The sequence below is a fragment of the Vidua macroura genome, unplaced genomic scaffold, assembly GCF_024509145.1.
Source record: "Vidua macroura isolate BioBank_ID:100142 unplaced genomic scaffold, ASM2450914v1 whyUn_scaffold_213, whole genome shotgun sequence".
Classification (NCBI taxonomy): Eukaryota; Metazoa; Chordata; class Aves; order Passeriformes; family Viduidae; genus Vidua; species Vidua macroura.
The window spans coordinates 14,820-35,112 of NW_026530588.1; the positions used below are offsets into that span (position 1 = coordinate 14,820).

Sequence of the window (20,293 nt, forward strand, 5' to 3'; positions counted from 1 at the left end):
CCCAAAAATGTCCCCAAAATGTCCCCCAGATGTCCAAAAAAAACCCCAAAAAATGTCCCCAAAATATCCCAGAAATGTCCCCAAAAACGTCCCCAGGTGTCCCCTCAGAAGTCCCAGATGTCCCCAAAAAATGTCCTCAAGGAACCCCAAAATATTCCAGGAACGTCCCCAAAAAATCCCAAAAAACCCCAAAATATCCCCAATTCTCCCCAAAAATATCCCCAAAACATCCAAAAAGCCCCAAAATGTCCCCAAAACGTCCCCAGGTGTCCCCTCAGAAGTCCCAGATGTCCCCCAGCCCCCCCGGGGCCCCCCCGGCCGTGGCCGAAGCCGCGGAGGCGCCGCTCGGAGCGGCCGGCGCGGCCCTGCAGCTCCACCCGCACCGGCCCGGCCGCGCGCCGGCCACCAAAATCCTGGTGGTCACTATGGCTACCAAAACCCTGGTGGTCACCAAAACCCTGGTGGTCATCGTGGCCACCAAAACCCTGGGCCTGGTGGCCACTCTTACCGCTGGCATCGCCACCCCCGTGGCCAGCGATGGCCGCTCGACCACCGGCCCTGCAGCCACAGCTGCCGTGGCCACCACAGCCTTGTCCACCTGGCCGGTGGCCACCACCCCCATCCTGGTGGCCGCCGAGCCCTTGGCCACCACCCTCAATGTCCTTGCTCTGGTGGCCACCAGCCCCTAGATCACCTCCCCCCCAGTAGCCACCACCCTCATCCTGGTGGCCACAGGTCACTTGACCCCCACTCCTACAGCCACAGTCCCCTTGGCCACCCTCCCAGTGGTCACCACCCCCGTCCCAGTGGCCACCGTCCCCCTCCCAGTAGCCACCGCCCCCCTCCCACCTCCCGCCCTCGGTAGCCACCCTGAGGCCGCGCTTGCCCAGCGCCAGCTTGGGCCGGCCGCGGTCGAGCGCGGCCAGCAGGACGCAGGCCATGCACAGCTCCCCGCTGGCCACGGCGCCGCAGCGCCCGCAGGCCCCCGGCGCCGCCCCCGCGCCCGGCGCCGCCCCCAGGGCCAGCCGCCGGCCCGAGTGGGCCAGCGCGGCCACGGCCGCCGGCCGCGCGGCCTCCAGCTCCTTGAGCAGCGCCCGCGGGTGGCCGCGGAAGGCCAGCGGCGCGTGCCGGCACTCGGCGCTGGCGTAGGGCAGCCCCAGGAAGTGCGCGTAGAGCACGATCTCCTTCTGCGACGCGTGCCGCAGCGGCTTCAGCCGCGGCACCGTCGGCCACGGCGCCGCCGCGCTGGGCTTCCTCGAGGGCTTGGCGGGTTTGGTTGGGTCCCTGTTGGGTTTCCTTGGGTTCCTGTTGGGTTTGGTTGGGTTTGCGTTGAGTTTCGTTGGGGTCTCGTTGGGTTTCGTTGAGTTCTCATTGGGTTTCGTTGGGGTCTCATTGACTTTCATTGAGTTCTTATTGGGTTCTTGCTGGGTTTCATTGGGTTTGGTTGAGTTCTCGTTGGGTTTCGTTGGGTTCTCATTGACTTTCATTGAGTTCTTGTTGGGTTTCGTTGGGTCTTCGTTGAGTTTTGTTGAGTTCTCATTGAGTTTCGTTGGGCTCTCGTTGCGTTTCGTTGTGTTTTCCAATGGTTTGGTTGAGTTTTCCAAGTGTTTTGTTGGGTTCTCGTTGGGTTTTGTCCAACTTTCCCACGATTCCGTTGGGTTCTCCAATGGTTCCGTTGGGTTCCCGTTGGGTTTCGTTGGGTTTTGGTTGGGTCTTGTTGAGTTTCCCAAAATTCGCGTTGGGTTTTCGGGACAATCCCTTGCCTCTCCCAAGGGCTTCCTTTGGCCATCGTTGGCTTCCGTTGGGCCACTGGAGGCCACCGAGGGTGGAGGAACCTCCCCGGAGCTCCTGGTGGCCACGGTGGCCTCCTTGGTAGCCGCAGCGACCTCATTGGTGGCCTCGTTGCTGTCATTGGCCGCGTTGACCGCGTTGGCGGCCACAGCGGCCTCGTTGACTGTGGTGGCCTCGTTAGTGGCCCCTGAGACCTCACTGGTGGCCACGGTCCTGTTGGTGGCCGTGGTGGCCTCATCGGTAGCCCCGCTGACATCGGTGGCCCCGTTGGCCTCTGTGGTGGCCCCCAAGGCCTCGTCGGTGGCCACGGTGGGTCCCTGGGTGGCCCCCCAGGCTTTGTTGCCGTTGGTGGCCACGGTAGCCTCGTTGGTGGCCCCCCAGGCCTCGTTGGTGGCCCCCCAGGCCTCGTTGGCCGCGCGCCGCAGCCGCGCCACGTCGCCGCGCAGGAAATTCATCAGCACCGTCTCGGCCACATCGTCGGCGTTGTGGGCCTGGGGGAGCAGAGTGACCGTGAGTGACCACGAGTGACTGTGAGTGACCGTGAGTGACCGCGAGTGACCATGAGTGACCACGAGTGACCGGCAGTGACCAGCAGTGACCGCGAGTGACCGGCAGTGACCCATCATTACCACCAGCTCCTCCCAGCCCCTCCCAGTATAACCCAGTATAACCCAGTGCTCACCGGTGGCGATCCAGTCGGCGCCCATCTCCCTGGCGGTGCGCTCCAGTCCCTCCCAGTCTCTCCCAGTCTCTCCCAGTATAACCCAGTATAACCCAGTCCCCTCCCAGTATAACCCAGTCTCTCCCAGTATAACCCAGTATAACCCAGTATAACCCAGTCTAACCCAGTCTCTCCCAGTCTCTCCCAGTATAACCCAGTATAACCCAGTGCTCACCGGTGGCGATCCAGTCGGCGCCCATCTCCCTGGCGGGGCGCTCCAGGCCCTCCCAGTACAACCCAGTATAACCCAGTCTCTCCCAGTATAACCCAGTATAACCCAGTATAATCCAGTATAACCCAGTATAACCCAGTACAACCCAGTCTCTCCCAGTATAACCCAGTCTCTCCCAGTCTCTCCCAGTCCGTCCCAGTGCTCACCGGTGGCGATCCAGTCGGCGCCCATCTCCCTGGCGGCGCGCTCCAGCGCGTGCCGGCGGAACACGCCGCACACGGTGCAGCGGCTGCGCCGGCCCAGCGCCGGCCCCAGCTGGTCCACGGCCCAGCCGAAGAGCTCGCGGTGCGAGACCACGGCCAGCGGCAGCGGCAGCGCGGCGCCGGCGGCGCGCAGGACCCGCAGCGCCGCGTCCCGGTAGCCCGCGATGCCCTCGTCCACGGCCAGCAGCGCCAGGCGCAGCCCCAGGCGCCGGCCCAGCCGCGCCAGCACGTGCGCCAGCACCGTGGAGTCCTTGCCCCCCGAGGCCGCCGACGGCCACCGCGTCGCCGGGCCGGGGGCGCGGCCGCGGGGCCGGCGAGGGGGAGGGCCCGGGGTGCCGGGGGGAAATCCCGGGGTTTTGGGGAAAAATCCCGAAATCCTGGGGGGAAATCACGGGATTTTGGGGGGAAATTGGGGGGTTTTGGGGAGAAATCGGGGGGTTTTGGGGGGAAATCCCAGAATCTTGGGGGGAAATGGGGGGGTTTTGGGGGGAAATCCCGGGGTTTTGGGGGGAAATTGGGGGGTTTTGGGGGGAAATCCCAGAATCTTGGGGAGAAATCGGGGGGTTTTGGGGGGAAATCCCAGAATCTTGGGGGAAATGGGGGGGTTTTGGGGGAAATCCCGGGGTTTTGGTGGGAAATTGGGGGGTTTTGGGGGGAAATCCCAAAATTCTGGGGGAAAATCGGGGGGTTTTGGGGGGAAATCGGGGGGTTTTGGGGTGTAACCCCGGGATTTTGCAGGTTTTGGGGTTCCACCTGGGGATTTTGGGGCGGAATCCCGGGATTTTGGGGTTCCATCCCGGGATTTTGGGATGGAACCCCAGATTTTTGGGGTGCAACCCTGGGATTTTGCAGGTTTTGGGATGGAACCCCGGGATTTTGGGGTTCCACCCCAGGACTTTGGTGTTCCACCCCGGGATTTTGGGGCGGAACCCCGGGATTTTGCAGGTTTTGGGGTGGAACCCCGGGATTTTGGGGTGGAACCCCGGGATTTTGGGGTTCCACCCCGGGATTTTGGGGTGCAACCCCGGGATTTTGCAGATTTTGGGTCGAAACCCCAGGATTTTGGGGCGGAACCTCAGGATTTTGCAGGTTTTGGGGTTCCACCCCGGGATTTTGGGGCGGAACCCCGGGATTTTGGGGTTCCACCCCAGATTTTTGGTGTTCCACCCCGGGATTTCGGGGCGGAACCCTGGGATTTTGCAGGTTTTGGGGTGGAACCCCTGGCTTTTGAGGTTCCACGCCGGGATTTTGGGGTTCCAGCCCGGGATTTTGGGGTTCCAGCCCGGGATTTTGGTGTTCCATCCCGGGATTTTGGGGCCGAACCCCGTGATTTCGGGGCGGCAGCCCCGGGCCGGGCTGCAGCAGCGCCTGCAGCGTCTCGGCCTCGAAGGCGCTGAGGAAGCAGCGGCGGCAGAACGGGAGCAGCGAGCGCGAGCGCAGCAGCGCCGAGGGCAGCGGGCAGCGGCTGCAGCGCGGCGGAGCCATGGCCTGGAGGGCAGGAAAACGGGGGGCTGGGGGGGAACCCCGAAATTCACCACAGCCCCCCCGAATTCCGGCTGGGAACGGGGGAAATCCCGCTGGGAACGGGGGAAATCCGGCCTGGGACGGCTCAAACCCGCCCAAAATCCACTCAGAAACACCCAAAATCCAACTAGGATTGCCCAAAATCCACTCAGAAAAACCCAAAATCCAACTGGGACCCCCAAATTTCCACCTGGGACCCCCAAAATTCCACCTGGGATTGCCCCAAATCCACTCAGAAAAACCCCAAAATCCACCTGGGACCCCCAAAATTCCACCCGGGATTGCCCAAACCCACCCAAAATCCACTCAGAAAAACCCCAAAATCCACCCGGGACCCCCAAAATTCCACTTGGGATTGCCCCAAATCCACTCAGAAAACCCCGAATCCACCTGGGACCCCCAAAATTCCACCTGGGATTGCCCAAACCCACCCAAAATCCACTCAGAAAAACCCCAGATCCACTCAGACACCCCAAAATCCACCTGGGACCCCCAAATTTCCACCTGGGACCCCCAAAATTCTCCTGAGAAGCCCAAAAACCCTCTCGGGATCCCCCCCAAACACCCAAATGGTCCCTCCCGAACCTCCTAAACCCCCCTCCCCGTGACACGAATGGTTCCTCCCAAACACCCAAACCCCCCCGGAAACCCTCAAATGGTCCCTCCCAGACCCCCCCAAAAATCCCCCAAATGGTCCCTCCCGGACCCCCAAAATCCCCCTGAGATCCCCCCAGAATCCCTAAATCCCCCCTAAAACTCCCAAATGGTCTCTCCCACTCCCCCCAAACCCCTCAGGAACCCCCAGCCCCCCCCCCCCCAGCCCCTAAATGGTCCCTCCCACACCCCCAAAATCCCCCCCAAACCCCCAATAGTCCCTCCCACACCCCCAAAATCCCCCCCCAAACCCCCAGTTGGTCCCTCCCAGACCCCCAAACCTCCCCCCCCGGAACACGAGTGGTCCCTCCCACCCCCCCCTCAGCCCTCCCAGACCCCTCGGGACCCCCTCGAACCCCCCCAAATTCCCCCCCCCCGCACCCAATGGTCTTTCCCAGACCCCCCCAAACCCCCTCAGGACCCCCCAAATCCCCCCGGACCCCCCGTTCCCCCCCCTCCCCCGTACTCGCAGTGGTCGCGCCCGCCCGGGGCCGCCTCAGGCCGCGCCTTTCCCGCCCTGCCTTGCGCGCGCGCATGCCGCGCGCGCCGCCGTGAGGCGCCGACCAATCAGCGCCCGCCTTTTCCCGCCTTGCTCCCGCCTCGCCGAATTCCACCAATCAGGGCGCGACTTCCGCGTTTATTCGCGCTGCCGGGGCCAATCAGCGCGCGGAATAACCTCCGCTGGTTCATCCAATCAAAGAGCGCGGTGGGCGTGGCCTAATGGGAAATGGAGGCCCCGCCCACGGAGCCTTAAAGGACCCGCGCTCATTTAAAAAGGGGCGGGGTTTAAAGGAGGGGCGGGATTTAATAAAGGCGGAACTTGCTGGCGACTGGGCGGGGCTTGTTGGGAAGGGGGCGTGGCTACAGCAGGGACCCCAAAATGGGGAAGTTTTGGGGGAAGGGGGGTGGGGGAGAAAAATCACGAGTTTTGGGCGGGGTCGCGGGGCCGCCCAATCAGAGGCCGAGCCCCCAGATGAGGGCGTGGCCTGAGGTGTGCCACGCCCGGCCCCGCCCTTTCCCCCTCCCCCAGCGCCGCCATGGCCCCCCCAGGGACCCTCGGCCTCGTCCTGCTGCTGCTGGGTGAGGCCCCTCCCCCACCCCCGGGGGTCCCCCCCGCCCCTCCCCCACCCCCGGGGGGTCCCCTCTGCCCCTCCCCCACCCCGGGGACCCTCCCGGGCCCCGCCCCCAAAAGCAGAAGTGGCCGGGCCGGGGTGGGGGAGGGGAATGGCGGAGAAATGGGGGGGGGGTCGGCCCCTCCCCCACCCCCTGGGGACCCCCCGAGCCCCTCCCCCACCCCTGAACCCCTCCCCCACCCTGAGGATCCCCTTTTGCCCCTCCCCCACTCCTTGGGGACCCCCCCCGAGCCCCTCCCCCCCCCTGTGAGCCCCTCCCCCACCCTGGGTCTCCCTGACCCGCCCCTCCCCCACCCCATTTTAGCCCCTCCCCCACCCTTCAGCCCCTCCCCCACCCCGCCCCAGGCGGGGGGAGGGGCTAAATGGGGCGTGGTTGGGGCGTGGCTGATCAAGCCCCGCCCCCTCTCCCGCTGCCGGTGCCAGGAGCGGCCGCCGCCCAGCCAGGTGAGGCCCCTCCCCCAGGGCGGGGTCAGAGGTCACGGGGGGGTGAGGGCGGGGTCACGAGGCGGCCCCGCCCCTGCCCCGCCCCCTTTTCCCAGAATGTTCCGGCTGCCTCCCGGGGCCGGGGCCAATCGCGGCGCTCGTGGCCGCTGACCGTCATCCTGACGCTGCTGATCGCGGGCGGAGCCTATTGGCTGGCGGGGCGGGGCCGCCCAGGTGGGCGTGGTCAGAGTGGGATGAGCTTTTGTGGGCGTGGCTAAAGAGGGAGGGGTCGTTTGTGGGCGTGGTCAAAGGGCTGGGCGGGTTATGGGCGTGGCTAAAGAGGGAGGGGTTGTTTGCGGCGTGGCTTAATATGGGGGTGCATTTGTGGGCGTGGCTAAAGAGGGTGGGGCTATTTGTGGGCGTGGTCAAGTGGGAGGGGAGTGATCGCGGGCGTGGCAAAGGGGAGGGGCAGCTTGTGGGCGTGGTCAAGTGGGAGGGGAGTGATCGCGGGCGTGGCAAAGGGGAGGGGCAGGTTGTGGGCGTGGCCAAAAGGGGGAGGGCCTTTTCTGGGTGTGGCCCGAGGGGCGGGGCTGATCACGGGCGTGGTCTAGCAGGAGAAGACATTTGTGGGCGTGGTCCAGCGGGAAAGGAATGGTTGTGGGCGTGGCCAAAGAGGGTGGGACCGTGTCTGGGTGTGGCCAAGTGGGAGGAGCTGTTTGTGGGCGCGGTCAAACGGAAACGGACGCGATCTGGGCGTGGCCAAAGGGGAGGGATCACCTATGGGCGTGGCCAAACCGCCAGGGCTCTTTGTGGGCGTGGCCAAACAGGACGAGTAGTTTGTGGGCGTGGCCGAGGAGAGGCCTGGGAGTTCCTGGAGGGCACTGGGGGGTGACTGGGAGGTCACTGGAGTCACTGGGGGTCACTGGGAGGAGCTTTGGGGGTTACTGGAGCACTGGGAGGGTACTGGGGGTCACCGGGAGGGCACTGGGAGGGCACTGGGGGTTACTGGGCGTTACTGGGGGTTACTGGGCGTTACTGGGAGTCACTGGGGGTCACTGGGAGGGCACTGGGGGTTACTGGGAGCACTGGGAGGGCACTGGGAGCACTGGGAGGAGCTTTGGGGTCACTGGGAGCACTGGGAGGACACTGGGAGTCACTGGGGGTCACTGGGAGCACTGGGGGTCACTGGGAGGAGCTTTGGGGGTCACTGGGGGTTACTGGGGTGACTGGGAGGGCACTGGAGGGCACTGGAGCACTGGGAGGGCACTGGGGGTTACTGGGGGGGTACTGGGAGCACTGGGGGTTACTGGGAGTTACTGGGAGTCACTGGGGGTGACTGGGAGGGCACTGGGGGTGACTGGGGGGGGTACTGAGTGTCACTGGGGGTTACTGGGGGTTACTGGGGGTTACTGGGAGGGCACTGGGTGTTACTGGGAGCACTGGGAGTCACTGGGGGTCACTGGGGGTCACTGGGGGTCACTGGGAGCACTGGGAGGGCACTGGGAGCACTGGGGGTCACTGGGGGTCACTGGGAGGAGCTTTGGGGGTCACTGGGGGTCACTGGGAGGAGCTTTGGGGGTCACTGGGTGTTACTGGGAGCACTGGGTGTTACTGGGAGGAGCTTTGGGGGTCACTGGGAGCACTGGGGGTCACTGGGGGTCACTGGGAGGAGCTTTGGGGGTCACTGGGAGCACTGGGAGGGCACTGGGGGTTACTGGGCGTTACTGGGAGTCACTGGGGGTCACTGGGAGCACTGGGTGTTACTGGGAGGAGCTTTGGGGGTCACTGGGGGTCACTGGGAGGAGCTTTGGGGGTCACTGGGGGTCACTGGGAGGGCACTGGGGGTCACGGGGCGTGTCTCCACCGTGACCACGCCCCCTTCGCCCACAGCCCCGCCCAAGCCCCGCTCCCCGGAGCAGGACTCGCCCTACCAGGAGCTGCAGGCGTGCGCGGGGACGTGTACAGCGTGCTCAAGCGCTGAGCGCGCCCTGCCCGCGGCCTCCGCGCCGCCTCGCCGCCATTAAAGCGCTTCTCGCCCCTTCCGCCGCCCTTTTTGTCCTTTTCCCGGCGATTTCGCCCCAAACCCGCGTCCGTTTTTTCAATGCTGTCGCGCTGAGCGGCGGTCACTGCGCCGCGCCGGAAGTGCCCCTCAGGCGGGCGGAAGTGCTCGCGGCGGTCTCGGCCATGGCGGCGGCGGCGGCTCCCGGAGCGGCGGGGCCGGGGATGGCGGCGGGAGCCGGGCCCGGGGCCGCGGTGGTGGCGGCGGGGCCCGGGCCCGGGCCCGGAGCGGCGGCGGGAGCGGGCGGGGCCGCGGTGAAGAGCGGCGAGGAGCGGCTGAAGGAGATGGAGGCGGAGATGGCGCTGTGAGGGGAAGGGAGCGGCGGGGCTGTCATGGCGGCCGGGAGGGGGGCGTGGCTTTGACGGCCGCCATGGCAACGGGGGCGGAGCTTGAGGGAGAGGCGTGGTCTGAGTGCTGCCATGGCAACGGGGGTGAGGTTGGTGGGGCGATGGCGGGGCCTGGCGTTGCCGTGGTGACGGGGGCGGGGACTGAAGGAGGGAGGGGCGGGGTCTGGCGTTGCCGTGGTGACGGGGGCGGGGTTTGGGGTTACTGGGGGGCACTGGGGCGGTACTGGGAGGGTCACTGGGGGGTTTCCAGCCCGTACTGGTCCGTACTGGTCCGTACTGGTCCTTACTGGTCTGTACTGGTCCTTACTGGTTTGTACTGGTGCAGGTTCGAGCAGGAGGTGCTGGGGGCTCCAGGCCCCGCCCCCGGGGACCCCCTGGCCCCGCCCCCCGTCCTGCGCCCCATCATCGCCACCAACACCTACCAGCAGGTGTGTCCCCAAAATGTCACCTGGGTGTCCCCAAAATGTCCCCAAAATGTCCCCAAAATGTCACCTGGGCGTCCCCAAAATGTCCCCAAAATGTCACCTGGGCGTCCCCAAAATGTCCCCAAAATGTCCCCAAAATGTCACCTGGGTGTCCCCAAAATGTCCCCAAAATGTCCCCAAAATGTCACCTGGGCGTCCCCAAAATGTCACCTGTGTCACCTGAGTGTCCCCAAAATGTCACCAAATGTCACCTGAGTGTCCTCAAATGTCCCTAAAATGTCACCTGTGTCACCTGAGTGTCCCCAAATGTCACCTGAGTGTCACCTGTGTCCCCAAAATGTCACCTGGGTGTCCCTAAGTGTCCCCAAATATCCCCAAAATGTCACCTCAGTGTCCCTAAGTGTCACCTGAGTGTTACCTGTGTCCCCAAAATGTCACCTGTGTCACCTGGGTGTCCTCAAGTGTTCCCAAATATCCCCAAAATATCACCTGGGTGTCCCCAAGTGTCCCCAAATGTCCCCAAATGTCACCTGAGTGTCACCTGTGTCCCCAACCCCCCTCATCCGCCACCAACGCCTACCAGCAGGCGTGTCACCTGAGTGTCCCCCAAATGTCACCTGAGTGTCCCCCAAATGTCACCTGAGTGTCACCAGGGTCCCCAAATGTCCCCTCACTATCCCTGCAATGTCCCCAATGTCCCCTCACTGTCCCCAATGTCCCCATTGTCCCCGATGTCCCCTCAGTGTCCCCAATGTCCCCAATGTCCCCATTGTCCCCTCACTGTCCCGTCAGTGTCCCCGATGTCCCCTCACTGTTCCCTCTGTCCCCAATGTCCCCAATGTCCCCACTGTCCCCTCAGTGTCCCCAATGTCCCCATTGTCCCCTCAGTGTCCCCAATGTCCCCAATGTCCCCTCAATGTCCCCAATGTCCCCTCAATGTCCCCAATGTCCCCTCAGTGTCCCCGATGTCCCCTCACTGTCCCCAATGTCCCCAATGTCCCCATTGTCCCCTCTGTCCCCTCTGTCCCCAGGTCCAGCAGTCCCTCGAGGCTCGCGCCGCCGCCGCCGCCACCGTCCCCCCCTTGGGGACACCCCCGGTGCCATTCGTGGGGCCAGGTCAGTGCCACCGCTGTCCCCGGTGTCCCCCGTGTCCCCCGGTGTCCCCTGGCTGTCCCCTGGCTGTCCCCAGTGTCCCCAATGTCCCCTCTGTCCCTTCTGTCCCTCTGTCCCTCTGTCCCCAGCCGTGTCCCCAATGTCCCCAATGTTGTCCCCTCTGTCCCCTCTGTCCCTCTGTCCCTCTGTCCCTCTGTCCCCAGCAATGTCCCCAATGTCCCTCTGTCCCCTCTGTCCCTCTGTCCCCAGCCGTGTCCCCAATGTCCCCAATGTCCCTCTGTCCCTCTGTCCCCAATGTCCCCAGTGTCCCCAATGTCCCTCTGTCCCTCTGTCCCCAATGTCCCCAATGTCCCTCTGTCCCCTCTGTCCCTCTGTCCCCAGCCGTGTCCCCAATGTCCCCAGTGTCCCCAATGTCCCCAATGTCCCTCTGTCCCTCTGTCCCTCTGTCCCCAGCCGTGTCCCCAATGTCCCCAATGTCCCCAATGTCCCCAATGTCCCCAATGTCCCTCTGTCCCTCTGTCCCTCTGTCCCCAGCCATGTCCCCAATGTCCCCTCTGTCCCTCTGTCCCCAATGTCCCCAGCAATGTCCCCAATGTCCCCAATGTCCCCAGTGTCCCTCTGTCCCTCTGTCCCCAGCCGTGTCCCCAATGTCCCTCTGTCCCTCTGTCCCTCTGTCCCCAGCAGTGTCACCGCTGTCCCTTGGCTGTCCCCAATGTCCCCAATGTCCCCTCTGTCCCTCTGTCCCTCTGTCCCCAGCCGTGTCCCCAATGTCCCCAGTGTCCCCAATGTCCCCAATGTCCCTCTGTCCCTCTGTCCCTCTGTCCCCAGCCATGTCCCCAATGTCCCCTCTGTCCCTCTGTCCCCAATGTCCCCAGCAATGTCCCCAATGTCCCCAATGTCCCCAGTGTCCCTCTGTCCCTCTGTCCCCAGCCGTGTCCCCAATGTCCCCAATGTCCCTCTGTCCCTCTGTCCCCAATGTCCCCAGTGTCCCCAATGTCCCTCTGTCCCTCTGTCCCTCTGTCCCCAGCCGTGTCCTCAATGTCCCCAATGTCCCTCTGTCCCTCTGTCCCTCTGTCCCCCAGCCGTGTCCCCAATGTCCCCAATGTCCCTCTGTCCCTCTGTCCCCAATGTCCCCAGTGTCCCCAATGTCCCTCTGTCCCTCTGTCCCTCTGTCCCCAATGTCCCCAGTGTCCCCAATGTCCCTCTGTCCCTCTGTCCCCAATGTCCCCAATGTCCCTCTGTCCCTCTGTCCCTCTGTCCCCAGCCGTGTCCCCAATGTCCCCAATGTCCCTCTGTCCCTCTGTCCCCAATGTCCCCAGTGTCCCCAATGTCCCTCTGTCCCTCTGTCCCTCTGTCCCCAGCCGTGTCCCCAATGTCCCCAATGTCCCTCTGTCCCTCTGTCCCTCTGTCCCAGCCGTGTCCCCAATGTCCCCAATATCCCCAACGTTGTCCCCTCTGTCCCCAGCCGTGTCCCCAATGTCCCCAGTGTCCCCAATGTCCCTCTGTCCCTCTGTCCCTCTGTCCCCAGCCGTGTCCCCAATGTCCCCAATGTCCCCTCTGTCCCTCTGTCCCCAGCAGTGTCCCCAGTGTCCCCAATGTCCCCTCTGTCCCTCTGTCCCCTCTGTCCCTCTGTCCCCAGCCATGTCCCCAGTGTCCCCAATGTCCCCAACATTGTCCCCTCTGTCCCCAGCCGTGTCCCCAATGTCCCCAATGTCCCCAGTGTCCCCAACGTTGTCCCCTCTGTCCCCAGCCGTGTCCCCGCAGCGGCCGCCGATCCTGCGCCCGGCCTTCGTGCCACACGTGCTGCAGCGCCCGGGTACGGGACAGGGGACACGGGGGGGACATTGGGGACACGGGGGACACTGGGGGGGACATTGGGGGGACACTGGGGACATGGGGGGATACTGGGGACACTGGGGGAACATGGGGGGACATTCAGGGGACATTCAGAAGATTGGGGATATTGGGGACATTGGGGACATGGGGGGACATTGGGGACATCGGGGACATTGGGAGGGTTGGGGACATTTCTGGGGGTTTGGGGACATTTTTGGGGACATTTTGAGGACATTTCTGGGGGTTTGGGGACACTTTGTGGGTTTGGGGACACTGGGGACATTCTGGGGACATTTCTGGGGGTTTGGGGGCATTTTTGGGGGTATGGGGACACTTTAGGGACATTTCTGGGGGTTTGGGGACACTTTGGGGACATTCTGGAGGTTTGGGGACATTTTTGGGGATGTTTTTGGGGTTTGGGGACATTTCTGGGGGTTTGGGGACATTTTTGGGGATGTTTTTGGGGTTTGGGGACATTTTGGGGGTTTCGGGACACTTTAGGGGCACTTTTGGGGGTTTGGGGACATTTTTTGGGGACATTTTGGGGACATTTCTGGGGGTTTGGGGGCATTTTTGGGGATGTTTTTGGGGTTTGGGGACATTTCTGGGGGTTTGGGGGCATTTTTGGGGGTATGGGGACACTTTGGGGACATTTCTGGGGGTTTGGGGACATTTTTGGGGATGTTTTTGGGGTTTGGGGACATTTCTGGGGGTTTGGGGACATTTTTGGGGATGTTTTTGGGGTTTGGGGACATTTCTGGGGGTTTGGGGACATTTTTGGGGATGTTTTTGGGGTTTGGGGACATTTCTGGGGGTTTGGGGACATTTTTGGGGATGTTTTTGGGGTTTGGGGACATTTCTGGGGGTTTGGGGACATTTTTTGGGGATGTTTTTGGGGTTTGGGGACATTTTGGGGGTTTCGGGACACTTTAGGGGCACTTTTGGGGGTTTGGGGACATTTTTGGGGACATTTTGAGGACATTTCTGGGGGTTTGGGAACATTTTTGGGGACGTTTTTGGGGTTTGGGGACACTTTGGGGACGCTCTGGGGACACTGAGGCACGGCGCTGACCCGCTGTCCCCCCCCGCTGTCCCCAGCGGGTCCCCGGGGTCCCCTGGGCCTGCGCCCCCCCCCCCGGGGCCATGGTGGGGGTGGGGCCTCCCCTGGGGGCCCCCCCCGCCCCCCCCCCTGCTGCTCGCCCCTCCCCCACTGCAGAGACCCCCCCCCACCCCCCTGGGGGCGCCGCTGGGGGGCGCCCTGAGAGCGGCCGGCCCGGTGAGAGCAACTGGGGGGGACTGGGGGGGACTGGGAGGGACTGGGAGGGGATTGGGAGGGACTGGGGGGAACTGGGAGGGAACTGGGATAAATTGGGAGGGACTGGGACGAACTGGGAGGGACTGGGAGGGACTGGGAGGGACTGGGAGGGACTGGGAGGGACTGGGAGGGACTGGGGGGGACTGGGAGCAACTGGGAGGGACTGGGGGGGGAACTGGGAGGGACTGGGAGGGAACTGGGGGGGACTGGGAGGGAACTGGGAGGGACTGGGGGGAACTGGGAGGGAATTGGGAGGGAATTGGGATAAACTGGGAGGGACTGGGAGGGGATTGGGAGGGACTGGGAGGGACTGGGAGGAACTGGGAGGGACTGGGGGGGACTGGGAGGGACTGGGAGGAACTGGTGGAATTTGGGCTGATTTTGGGACAAAATTTAAGGTTTTTTTCTGCATTTTGAGGGGAATTTGGGGATAATTTTGGGCAGAATTTGGGTTTTTTTGGGGGGGTAGAATTTGGGATTTTCGGGACAGAATTCTGGGGTTTCTTGATCCAGAGTTTTGTGTTTGTGGGGCAGAATTTTGGGATATTTTAGGGTGGAATTTGGGGTTTTTTGAGGCAGAATTTTGGGGTTTTTGAGTCAGTATTTTTTGCAATATTTTAGGGCAGAATTTGGGGTATTTTGAGGCAGAATTTTGGGGTTTTTTTGGGTCAGAATTTTGGGATATTTTAGGGCAGAATTTGGGGTTTTTTGAGGCAGAATTTCGGGATATTTTTTGAGTCAGTATTTTTGCAATATTTTAGGGCAGAATTTGGGGTATTTTGAGGCAGAATTTCGGGATATTTTAGGGCAGAATTTGGATTTTTCTGGGTCAGAATTTTGGTTTTTTGGGTCAGAATTTTGCTTTTTCTGGGTCAGAATTTTGGGGTTTTTTGGGTCAGAATTTTGGGGGTTTTTTTATGTTTCCCCCCCATCCTCTCCTGACCCCGTTTGTCCCCGCAGGCGGGGGGGGGAGGGGCGCCCGTGCCCCCCCTCCCCCCGGTGGCCGCGGGGACCCCGAGTGGCCCCCCCGGGCCCCCCCCCCGGGCCCCCCCAAACCGACCCCGCCCGTCATCCAGGCCGCGCCCACCGTGTACCCCACCCCCCCCCGGCGCGCCCCGGTGAGCCCCTCCCCCCCCCCCCGTGACCCCCTGACCCCCCCCGGTGTCCCCAACGTCCCCTCAGTGTCGCCCCCCTGTGGCCCCGCCCCTTTTAACCCCACCCCCTTTAACCCCTCCCCCACCTGAGGAAGCCCCGCCCGCTTTCACCCCCTCCCCCTCCAGGCCCCTCCCCACAACGCGAGGCCACGCCCCTCCAGGCCCCTCCCACTTCCAGTGCTCCTCTTTTAGCTCCTCCCCCAACCCACCCCTTTGGCCCCTCCCCCTTAGCCACACCCTGTTTGGCCCCTCCCTTTTGTCTTGTTTAGCTCCACCCTGTTTAGCCCCTCCCCTTTATTCTCTGCCTTTTGGACCCTCCCAATTTAGCTCCTCCCCCTTTAATCTCTGAGCTTTTGCTCCTCCCACTTTGACCCCACCCTGTTTGGCCCCTCCCCTTTAATTGTTCCTCATTTAGCTCCACCCCCTTTAACCCCACCCTGTTTAGCCCCTCCCCTTTAGCCACACCCATTTAGCGCTGCCTTTAACGCCCCAGGAAGCCCCGCCCCCTTAACCCCTCCCTTTCTGGCCCCACCCCCCGCAGGAGGAGACCCCGCCCCCCCGGGCCCCGCCCCCCGAGGAGCCCCGGATTGGTCCCAGCCTCCCGGCTCCACCCCCGGCCATGGCCACGCCCCCTCCGGAGCCACGCCCGGGGCCCGCCCACATGGCACCGGTGCCACGCCCGCTGCGCAGGCCACGCCCACAGGACCCCGCCCTTCCCTGTGCCAGAGGTGGGTGGGGCTTAAAGGGGCGGGACCTGAATGGGGTGGGTGGGGGCAAAGGGGGCGGGGTTAATTGGTTGTGTGGGTGGGGCTAGAGGGGGACATGGGCGTGGCATTCAGAAATGATTGGCAGGTGTTCAGGAGGGGCGGGGCTTTGAGAATTGGGGCGTGGCCTCAGGGTTGGAAGGGCGTGGTAAGAAAAATGGGGCGTGGCCAAATGGAGGTAGGCGTGGCCACAGGCAGGCTCCTGTGATTGACAGCTGTCCATCAGGATGGGGTGGGGCTGTGGGAAAAGGGGCGGAGCCTCAGGGGTGGTGGCATTTCCTGCTGGGTGGGCGGGGCCCAAGCAGAGTGGGCGTGCCCACGGTTGGATGGGCGTGCCCAGGTGATTGACAGCTGTCTGTTAGAATGAGGCGGGGCTGTCCAAAAGGGGGCGGAGCCTACAAGTGGGAATTCTGTCCAGGTGGGCGTGTCCCAGTTGATTGACAGGTGACCATTAGGATGGGGCAGGGCTGTCCAAAAGTGGGTGGAGCTCCAACTTTAGGAGGTTTTGGGTTGGCTGGGAGCGGGGTGGGCGTGTCCGCTGTGTGATGGGCGTGTCCAGATGATTGACAGCTTCCCGTAAAGGCTGGGCGGGGGCTACCCAAAAGTAGGCGGAGCTTACAAACCCAGGGTTCATTTTAGTGTGGGCGTGTCCGGGCGGGGTGGTGGGCGTGTCCCGGGTGATTGACGGCTGTCGGCCAGGTGGGGGCGGAGCCTGCGGCCGAGGACAAGCGGAAGGGGCGGGGCGAGCGGCTGAAGCGCTGCATCCGCACGGCGGCCGGGAGCAGCTGGGAGGATCCCAGTCTGCTGGAGTGGGACGCTGGTACGGACTGGGAGCACTGGGAGGGGACTGGGGGGGAACTGGGATAAACTGGGAGGGAGTGGGAGGGGATTGGGATAAACTGGGAGTGACTGGGATAAACTGGGAGGGCATTGGGGGGGATTGGGGGGGACTGGGATAAACTGGGCGGGACTGGGAGGGGACTGGGAGGGGATTGGGGGGGAACTGGGAGGGACTGGGAAGAACTGGGAGGGACTGGGCGGGACTGGGAGAGACTGGGAGGGACTGGGAGGGGATTGGGAGGGGATTGGGGGGACTGGGATACACTGGGAGGGACTGGGAGAGGATAGGGAGGGACTGGGAGCACTGGGAGGGACTGGGGGGGACTGGGGGGCACTGGGAGGGGATTGGGAGGGGATTGAGGGGAATTGGGAGGGACTGGGGGGGGACTGGGAGGGAACTGGGATGGACAGGGAAAGGATTGGGGGGGACTGGGAGCACTGGGAGGGACTGGGAGGGGATTGGGGGGAATTGGGAGGGACTGGGAAGGACTGGGAGGGACTGGGAGGGGACTGGGATAAACTGGGAGGGACTGGGTGGGGATTGGGAGGGGATTCGGGGGACTGGGAGCACTGGGAGGGACTGGGAGGAACTGGGACCGTTTTAAGGAGCGTGGGAATGCTGCCGCAGGGCATGATGGGAGTTGTAGTCCAGGAAATAACACGATGGCCCCGAAACGACCCAAAATCGCCGTTTTTGGCCCCAAAATCCAGACAATTCCTGGTTTTTCTGTCGGGATCTGGGGACTGAGGTCAATGACAAGAGCCTGGGCTGGGTCACAGCTCCAAGATGTCCCCATGAATTCAGAACTTTGTGATGATCCCATAACTTCACAATGACCCCCAAAATGACCCAAAATCGCCGTTTTTCACCCCAAATTCAGATAATTTCTACTTTTTCTGGGGAGATCTGGGGATTGAGGTCAATGACAAGAGCCTGGCCTAGATCACGACCCTGGGGTCTCCCCACGACCCCAGAACTGCGTGGTGACCCCACAACGTCGTGATGACCCCGTAACTGCGCAACGACCCCGAAACGACCCAAACCCGCCGTTTTTCGCCCCAAAATCCAGACGATTTCCGCATCTTCTGCGGGGACCTGGGGAACGAGGTGAACGACGAGACGCTGGGCCGCGCCTTCGGGCGCTTCCCGTCCTTCCTCAAGGCCAAGGTGATCCGGGACAAGCGCTCGGGCAAGACCAAGGGCTACGGCTTCGTGTCCTTCAAGGACCCCAACGACTACGTCAGGGCCATGCGGGAGATGAACGGTGAGGGGACAGCGGGGACATCGGGGACATTGGGGACATCAGGGGGATTGGGGACATCGGGGACATTGGGGTACGTCAGGGCCATGCGGGAGATGAACGGTGAGGGGACAGCGGGGACATTGGGGACATCGGGGGGATTGGGGGGATTGGGGACATCGGGGACATTGGGGGGATTGGGGACATCGGGGGGATTGGGGACATCGGGGGGATTGGGGACATCGGGGACATTGGGGTACGTCAGGGCCATGCGGGAGATGAACGGTGAGGGGACAGCGGGGACATTGGGGACATCGGGGGGATTGGGGGGACTGGGGACATCGGGGACATTGGGGGGGATTGGGGACATTGGGGAACGTCAGGGCCATGCGGGAGATGAACGGTGAGGGGGACAGCGGGGGGACATCGGGGGGGACAGCGGGGGGATTGGGGGGATTGGGGACACAGGGGACATTGGGGGGATTGGGGACATTTGGGACATTGGGGGGATTGGGGACATTGGGGACATCGGGGGGATTGGGGACATTGGGGAACGTCAGGGCCATGCGGGAGATGAACGGTGAGGGGACACTGAGGGGGGATATCGGGGGGGACAGCGGGGGGATTGGGGACATTGGGGGGATTGGGGGGATTGGGGACATTGGGGACATCGGGGGGATTGGGGACATTGGGGACATCGGGGGGATTGGGGACACTGAGGGGGGATTGGGGGGATTGGGGACATTGGGGGGATTGGGGGGATTGGGGACATTGGGGACATCGGGGGGATTGGGGACACTGGGGACATTGGGGACATTGGGGGACATCAGGGGGATTGGGGACATTTGGGACATCGGGGACATTGGGGGGATTGGGGACATTGGGGACATTGGGGGGATTGGGGACACTGGGGACACTGGGGACATCGGGGACATTGGGGGGATTGGGGACATCGGGGACATTGGGGGGATTGGGGACATTGGGGACATCGGGGGGATTGGGGACATCGGGGACATTGGGGGGATTGGGGACATTGGGGACATCGGGGGGATTGGGGACATTGGGGACATCGGGGGGATTGGGGAGATCAGGGTACGTCAGGGCCATGCGGGAGATGAACGGTGAGGGGACAGCGGGGGGACACGGGGGACATCGAGGGGATTGGGGACATCAGGGACATCGGGGACATTGGGGACATTGGGGGGATTGGGGGGTTTGGGGACATCAGGGGGAATGTCAGGGCCATGCAGGAGATGAACGGTGAGGGGACACTGAGGGGACATTGGGGGGACATTGGGGGGATTGGGGACATTGGGGACATCAGGGACGTCACGGGGATCAGGGGGATTGGGGACATTTGGGACATTGGGGACACTGAGGGGACACTGGGGGGGATTGGGGAGATTGGGGACAGCGGGGGGGGTTGGGGACATTGGGGACGTCGTGGGAACCTTGGGGTCCCCCCAACCTCCCAGTCGTTCCCAATCCCTTCCCAGTCCCCGTCACTCATTCCCAGTCCCCCCCCAGTTCCCTCCCAGTCCCTCCCAGTCTCCCCCCAGCCCCACCCAGCCCCCCCCGAGGTGCTCCCAGTCCCTCCCAGTCTGTCCCAGTGCCCCCCCAGTCCGTCCCAGTGCCCCCCAGTTTGTCCCAGTGCCCCCCCAGTCCGTCCCAGTGTCCCCCAGTCTGTCCCAGTGCTCCCAGTAAGCCCAGTTTGCAGGGGTCCCCCGCAGTCCCCCCAGTCCCCCCCTGGGTGCTCCCAGTGCTCCCAGTAAGACCAGTTTGCAGGGAAGTACGTGGGCAGCCGGCGCTCCCAGTCCATCCCAGTCTGTCCCAGTTTGTCCCAGTCTGTCCCAGTCCCCCCCCAGCCCGTCCCAGTGCTCCCAGTAAGCCCAGTTTGCAGGGAAGTACGTGGGCAGCCGGCACTCCCAGTCCATCCCAGTCCCCCCAGTTTGTCCCAGTCCCCCCCTGGGTGCTCCCAGTGCTCCCAGTAAGCCCAGTTTGCAGGGAAGTACGTGGGCAGCCGGCCCATCAAGCTGCGCAAGAGCCAGTGGAAGGATCGCAACCTGGAGGTCGTGCGGCGCAAGCAGCGCGAGAAGAAGAAACTGGGGCTGAGATGACCCGAACTGGGACAGACTGGGACAAACTGGGACAGACTGGGAGGGACTGGGACAGACTGGGAGGGAACTGGGAGGGACTGGGACAGACTGGGACAGACTGGGAGGGAACTGGGAGGGACTGGGAGGGAGCGGGATGGCAATAAAGGAGAACGGAGCGCTGGACACGAGCCTCGGGTGTGACTGGGAGGGACTGGGACAAACTGGGAGGGAACTGGGAGAGACTGGGATAAAGTGGGACAAACTGGGAGGGACTGGGACGGGATTGGGACAAACTGGGAGGGACTGGGAGGGAACTGGGACAAACTGGGAGGGGACTGGGAGGGGACTGGGAGGGAACTGGGACAAACTGGGAGGGGACTGGGAGGGGACTGGGAGGGAACTGGGACAAACTGGGAGGGGAC

General features: G+C 63.4%; 2 protein-coding genes across 2 annotated transcripts; one reads left to right on the forward strand and one right to left on the reverse strand.

Moving 5' to 3' along the window:
• Positions 1–685: 685 nt before the first annotated feature.
• On the reverse strand, positions 686–3,323 carry CTU1 (cytosolic thiouridylase subunit 1; the record flags this gene model as incomplete). Its single annotated transcript, XM_053969464.1, has 3 exons — positions 686–722; positions 850–2,280; positions 2,890–3,323. Coding segments are annotated over 3 exons (1,902 nt in total), but the record flags the coding sequence as incomplete, so codon positions are not given.
• A 5,556-nt stretch (positions 3,324–8,879) lies between these two features.
• Positions 8,880–19,964, forward strand: RBM42 (RNA binding motif protein 42). Its single transcript, XM_053969477.1, is given in 11 exon segments — positions 8,880–9,044; positions 9,413–9,515; positions 10,544–10,628; positions 12,376–12,441; positions 13,560–13,654; positions 13,657–13,737; positions 14,737–14,894; positions 15,472–15,658; positions 16,394–16,514; positions 17,605–17,799; positions 19,780–19,964. Coding segments are annotated over 11 exon segments (1,344 nt in total). The 5' UTR covers positions 8,880–8,904; the 3' UTR covers positions 19,893–19,964.
• Positions 19,965–20,293: the final 329 nt, after the last annotated feature.